The following is a 6,357-nucleotide window of genomic DNA, read 5'->3' on the forward strand; positions in this document are numbered from 1 at the left end:
GTGGGATTCGATCCCGGGTCTCCAGGATCACGCCCTGGGCCAAAGGCAGGCGCCAAACCGCTGCGCCACCCAGGGATCCCGCATTGGTACTTTTTAAAAGCTCCTCAAGTGATTTTAATGAGAAGCCAGTGTTGAGAACTATTTTAAGTTCATCAAGAAAACAGGTTTTTAAAGACTGGTAACATCCAGTGTTGACAAGGACAGGGGGAAATGGATACTATCACACAATGCTCTTTCTTGAAGGCCGTTTGATAATCAATTTGAAACATTTACAAATTTTGAATACTTCCTGCCCCCCTCACTTAAGGGGTCCATGCTAAAAATACCAAAAGCCAAAAACCAAAAAACCCCAACCCTTCAGGTATATGGATAAAAGTTTATGCAAGAATGTTCTTCAGAGTGTTTCTATGACAGAGATTAACTGGAAACAATTTAAAAGTCTGGGAATGGAGGATTGGTTACATTAAGTTTGCTATCAATTCTCTTTACAATGATATGCACCTATTAGAGATGAAATAGCAAAATGCCTACTGACACACGAAAGTGTTCAAGATTACAAAGTGTGAAAAGCAGATAGAAAGTAGTATGTGCAGTGCCTGTATTGGAGAAAACAGGAAAATATATGAGTATTTAGCTGTATCGCTGTGAAATAAAATTGCAGGTGCTTTTTAAAGTTTTTTTTTCTTGTCTGATTTCTCTAAAATCTCTACAATAGACATGCATTGTTTTCATACAGAAAACGTACAATTTTAACCACATTAGCTGAGGAATACAGGCATTGTGAGAAGGACAAATGTGTCACCTCATCAGGCATACCTCAAAGGAGAGTATGGAAGAGAAGTCTCAACTGGGATGGGCACTGGATAGCCTGGGTGCTTGATAAACACACGGAATCTTAGCTTGCTTATTTATCAGATTCTTTAAGGAGCTCTGCTACAGGCAACAACCGACGGGCTTTGGGAACTCCCAGGAGTCTTGAGCCTAATGGGAGGGGAGCTCAGGGATCTTAGCTGGCCTTCTTTCCCTTTCCTGCGTCTCTCATGTTTCCTGGGATCATTGCAGAGAATCTCAGTTAATGTGGGTTTATTTTAAGGAATTGGGGTAAAGCCAGTCTCATTTGCCGCACAGGGTTTAGGTCGTGGTTTGGAGCTGAGTCGTGACAGTGCCATCCGGCCTCTCGGGTAGATGGAACACCTCCCAAGACACCTCGGGTAGATGGAACACCTCCCAAGACACCTCCCAAGGAGTGGGGTACACTTCTGCTAGAAACCCACGTCTGAGCTCCCTCTGCCCATTACATTATGGGCATCCAGCTGCTCTGGCAAGGCTGATATGCATTCACTTCATCTTTTATATCATGTGGCTACTGTTTGCTTATTTCTTCTTTTCCACAGGGTTTCCTGTGAGCCACTTGCCTCCTCTGTCTCTTCTCTTCTCTTTCTCCTCCTGTCCCTTCTACTGAATTTTTTCCTCACCTTCTGGTACCAAATGCTGGGCAGAGGGGTCCTGCCGGATGGACGCCCTTGCACACCTCACATCTGCCTGGAAACCCATCTCTGGGTCAGGCATTCATCCCTGGTCCTGCCCTCTGAGTCAGGGCAGGGGCCACATGCTCTGTAGAGCATGGGCTATGCTAACGAAACAACACGTTTATTCCTCCTTGCCTTCACAGCAGTGTTACTGAGCAGCTACTGTGTGCCAGGCACTGTGTTGTGCTCTCAGCAGCAGTTGTGGCTGGGGCAGATCCTCAGAGCAATCTAGAATTTGCTCTGGTATTTCCTTGGATTTAGGTTTAGCAGAGAGACATTTGCAGGAGCAGCTTCTGGACACAGGAGACCCACCGAGGTCACTGAGGAGGGGAGCCTCCCTCTTTGTTGAGCATCTGGTCTGATCATCGACTGATGCCTCCCTGGAAGAGGCTGCGAAGTGACTTCCTGCTCGTTCCCACAATGTCCTAGCTCCATCCTGGGAACAGACACTCCTTCCTTCCAATGCTTCAGTGGCTTGATTGTGGAAGTAATTAAGAGATTTCCCCTCGTGCCTTGCCTATTTAGTATATTTTGATATCATAATGCAAATAGATTTTAATTGCACGTCTCTGCTCAGCAGTCTAGCATGGCCCTGATTGGGTGGAGGGCTCAGCCACTGCTCTTCCTCTCGGGCTGCCAGGGATACTGGCTTGAAGGGGGCATGTGACAGAGAGCCTGCTGAAGTGAGGAGTCAGCTACCCAGAAGAGGAAACAGCCTGTGGAAAACAGATACTAATGTCCTCTTGGCACTTACCTTTCTCTTGCACTGCATTTGTGTAGACTCTATAAATCCAATTCCCTCTTCCCGGCATTGATACTCCTGTCACATCACAGAAATTGGAGGTACAGAGAATCAGTGCCTCATTATTAAATCTCAGCCCAGAACTTATGCTTGGAATTCTTTTTTTTTTTTTTTTTTTTTTTTTTAACAAGCTTTAATTCACTTTTATTTTTCTTGTATAAAACTATGTGGTGGCCACAGCTGGAGCCTGGGTCCTCTGCACGGAGACTCTGGTGTGGGTCTTTACAAGATGGTCAGTGAATTCCTGATAGGGAGACTTGGTGAACACAGTCTCTTTCCAGAGATCAGGGGTGAGATAGCTGTAGGTCTTAGAGATCGCATCAAAAGTAGCCTTGGCAAAGTTCCCAAGGGTGGCAGTGCAGCCCCTGGCCGAAGTATAGCAGTCGTCAATACCAGCCATCATCAGTAGCTTCTTGGGCACAGGGGCCGAGACAATGCCAGTGCCTCTGGGGGCAGGGATGAGACGCACCAGCACAGAACCACAGCGACCAGTCACCTTGCATGGGACAGTGTGGGGCTTGCCGATCTTGTTCCCCCAGTAGCCTCGTCGCACGGGGACAATGGAAAGCTTGGCCAGGATGATGGCCCCACGGATGGCAGTGGCTACCTCCTTGGAGCACTTGACGCCCAGACCCACGTGTCCGTTGTAATCTCCGATGGCAACGAATGCCTTGAACCTGGTCCGTTGGCCAGCACGGGTCTGCTTTTGCACGGGCATGATTTTCAAGACCTCATCCTTGAGGGACGCCCCCAAGAAAAAGTCAATGATCTCAGATTCCTTGATGGGCAGAGAAAACAGATAGATCTCCTCCAGGGACTTGATCTTCATGTCCTTGACCAGGCGGCCCAGCTTGGTGACGGGGATCCACTCCTTGTCCTCCGCCTTGCCTCCGCGAGCTCCGCGGCCCCGGCCCCGGCCCCGACCACGGCCACGCCCGCGGCCCCGGATGCCGCTGCCGAAGCCTCCGCGGAAGCCGCCGCGGCCTCCCATTCCGGGGCCTCCGGGGCCCCCGGGGCCTCCGGGCCCTCCCGCAGCACTGGCGTCATCCGCCATTTGGTGTTCTCTCGGAGAAGAAGCTATGCTTGGAATTCTATTTGAGATGGGCTTCTTGCTGCTCAGAGGCAGCTTCACTTTGCTTCTTTGGATTGGCTCCACCTTTTCTGTGGTCCATGCAGACTCAGAAGACCTCCTTTTATAGAAGCTCAGGGCCAAATTCCTTTTGTAGGGAACTAGAACATGCATACTTTCTTCTCAGTTCCCTTCCAAGCTCTGGATGCAAAAACCCCTGGTCCATGCTCAGATGATTGATTGCTTCTTTAAAAGATATATAGCCAGACTCAAAGCTGAGAGGAGATACCAGGATGTTCTTCAGAGGAAAAAAAAAATCCTTTCATCCAGGCCTAAGGAAGGACAGGTGTTCGGTACAAACACCATTAACATTTGTGTTTGAGAGATCCAAATTCCAGTCAGACCTCATCCATTATTACCTAGTGATCTGAAGCATATTAACCCATATGAGCCTCAGTTTCTTCATCTGTTAAATGGGAACCATAATAATACCCCTCTTGCTGTCAAATGGATTATCTACTACATTGTTCGGCAGATAGTAGACATGCAACAAAGGTATGCTACTTTATTGCACATGGCAACACTAATTATTGATTCTTAGTATCAGTTATCTTTATTACTCCTACTTGTAGTGGGATGATTTAAGAACTTCACTATTTTATTTTATCCAATGCCTCAGAATAGTCTCTTTGTTTATAGGCTTCTACCTTAGAATAATAGACCACTTATATAATAAATGCTGGCTACTGAATCTAAACTATCTCCAGCTACTCCTTAGTCTTTTATTTCCCGTAGGACTTATCACCGGGCACATTGTATGCTTATTAATTTGTGTATTGATCAATTGTTTGCCGACATCAGAATGCAAGCTGTAAGGGAAATGGCTGTATAGTTCTAAGAACGTTACTGGCATATAGTCGATTGTTCAATAAATTTGTGTTGAGTGAATGAGTAAATACAAAATAAGAAAAATTAATACTTGAATGAGTGACTAATGCAAGGCCTTAATCTAAGTACCATGACTAAACAAAGGTCAATATCACTGGCTCCTTTTCCTGAGGATCAAGAAGTCTAGCAGCAGACTTAGGAGAGTATAAGCGAGTCCAGTAGATGGGGATCGGTCTACTGATCCAGACAGATGCTGGAAAAGAGGGAAAGATAAGGCTCTGTGGAATGTCAAGAGAGAAAAAGGTAACTTTCAATAGTAGGATTGGAGGCTGCTTCATGGAGGAAGGCTTTTTGTGCTTGGATTTGCATGAATGGAGAACATTCCAAGTGGAAGGACTGAAGGGTGAAGCCAGGCACGGCAGACCTGATGGACACAAATGAGTGGCAAAGGAAACATTTTTTTTTAAAACTAATGTCACCCCTATACTCATTCCCACCTCAGCTCCATTTGAAGCCTACATGATGTTTATTATAGACTTCACTTGAAATTCCACTTTTCCATCAGAGATTGTTAAGATCTCCTTAGCCTATCTGAGGTTTTCCTGATAGGAATTTTTATTGTTTTATCATTCATTTGGGGCTCACATTGCATCCATATTATTGCCACTTATTCTCTTATCATATGCCGTATCGAAATTTGAAGGGCAGGGGACAGACCTCTTTCTGTGAATTCTAGCTTTGTATATATTTGGATATAATCATTGCTCAGTAGAGGTTGACTGCTTTAGGGAAGTAACTAAAAAATCTTGCAAGATGTCTTTCTAATTCTGAGCAGATTTGCTGCCTCAAATTCCATTTTGTGAAAGTTTGACTAGCTCTTGAAGAGCAAGTCCCTTTAGAAATAGAATATTTTAGAGCTAATATTTAGAGCTTCACTTGTGCAGGGGTGCATTTTATGGATCATGAAACTGAAGGCCAAAGAACTCACTGCTTTCCTGATGTCCTGGAGATAGTTAAAGGTTCATGATGATATTTTGGGCTTGAAAGCTTGAAAAGCTTTGTAAGACTTGATGTTTCACATTAGCCCAGGGAAATCTCCTTCTGGGAAGCCAAAACACAAAGCCTTTTACAGGCTCCTGAGTATAAAGAATGTACTCACAGACCCTCTAAACAATGAATATTACTGAAATGAGCCTTTTGACTAATAGAGGACTATTTTTGGAACTTGGAGCTGGAAGAGAAATTTGGATCAGGGATCTGAGTCATTCCCTGTTATTCCGGTTAATTACCACAGCCCTGCTTGAGGGAAACTGACTATTGCTAAGTAATAAAAATAGATAAGGCCCACAAAGGAAAGTGGGTAATTGCTATGGAACCTGAAGGCATCTTAGGAAGATAAGACTAAACTGGAAAGGAAGAGCTCGAGCTCACAGGAAAAAAAAAAAAAGAGAGAGAGAGAGAGAGAGAATACTCTGAGATTTTTAAAAACCTATGCTTAGAAGTCAATCGAAACAGCTAAAACAAAAACAAATGTTCGTTTGTAGTTCACACACTTACTGCAGTTGCATTTGTTTCAATTCTGATCGTTTCTTAGTAAATTTCTATTTGAAGGGTTTTACAAATTGGTAAACCATGATACTTTCTGTTGGAATAGGCTAGTATTACCCAGTGGATAAAAGGGAACAAAGACTCAGACATGTGAATCCTTTTCCACAGAGTAATAGTAGTAATGGCAGCAGTTATGGATCAACCAACTGGACCTTCAAAGTGAAAAAATCAACAGGTCAGAGGATAAAAATCATTCGTGAGCTGGGAATAATGATTTACTTCATCATGGTTAGTCTATGCGAAGAGATAACAGTAAATTGGACTGTAAACTCTTGCACTAACACTTCAAAAGTATTGAATTTTCTTCCTTTTGTGTGTGTGTGTGTGTGTGTGTGTGTGTGTGTGTGTTTTTCTCCCCACCAAATTTTCCACTCTGGCTATTCTTTTGCTTTATTTCTGTCTTTCTACCTGTAATTTTACCTGTATTTTTTGTATAGTTTGTCTTTTTTTCTTTCTCTTTG

The 6,357-nt window shown here is 44.1% G+C and overlaps 1 protein-coding gene across 1 annotated transcript; it reads right to left on the reverse strand.

Moving 5' to 3' along the window:
• Positions 1 to 2,459: 2,459 nt before the first annotated feature.
• On the reverse strand, positions 2,460 to 3,406 carry LOC125755536 (40S ribosomal protein S2-like). The gene has a single exon (XM_049113028.1). The coding sequence runs from the start codon at positions 3,383 to 3,385 to the stop codon at positions 2,495 to 2,497; it is 891 nt and encodes a 296-aa protein (XP_048968985.1). The 5' UTR covers positions 3,386 to 3,406; the 3' UTR covers positions 2,460 to 2,494.
• Between the last annotated feature and the right edge of the window lie 2,951 nt (positions 3,407 to 6,357).

This window comes from Canis lupus, chromosome 8, assembly GCF_003254725.2.
Source record: "Canis lupus dingo isolate Sandy chromosome 8, ASM325472v2, whole genome shotgun sequence".
Taxonomy (NCBI): Eukaryota; Metazoa; Chordata; class Mammalia; order Carnivora; family Canidae; genus Canis; species Canis lupus.

Bases quoted from the DNA above. Each gene is read 5' to 3' on its own strand.
- LOC125755536 (XM_049113028.1), bottom strand. From the start codon at position 3,385: ATGGCGGATGACGCCAGTGCTGCGGGAGGGCCCGGAGGCCCCGGGGGC.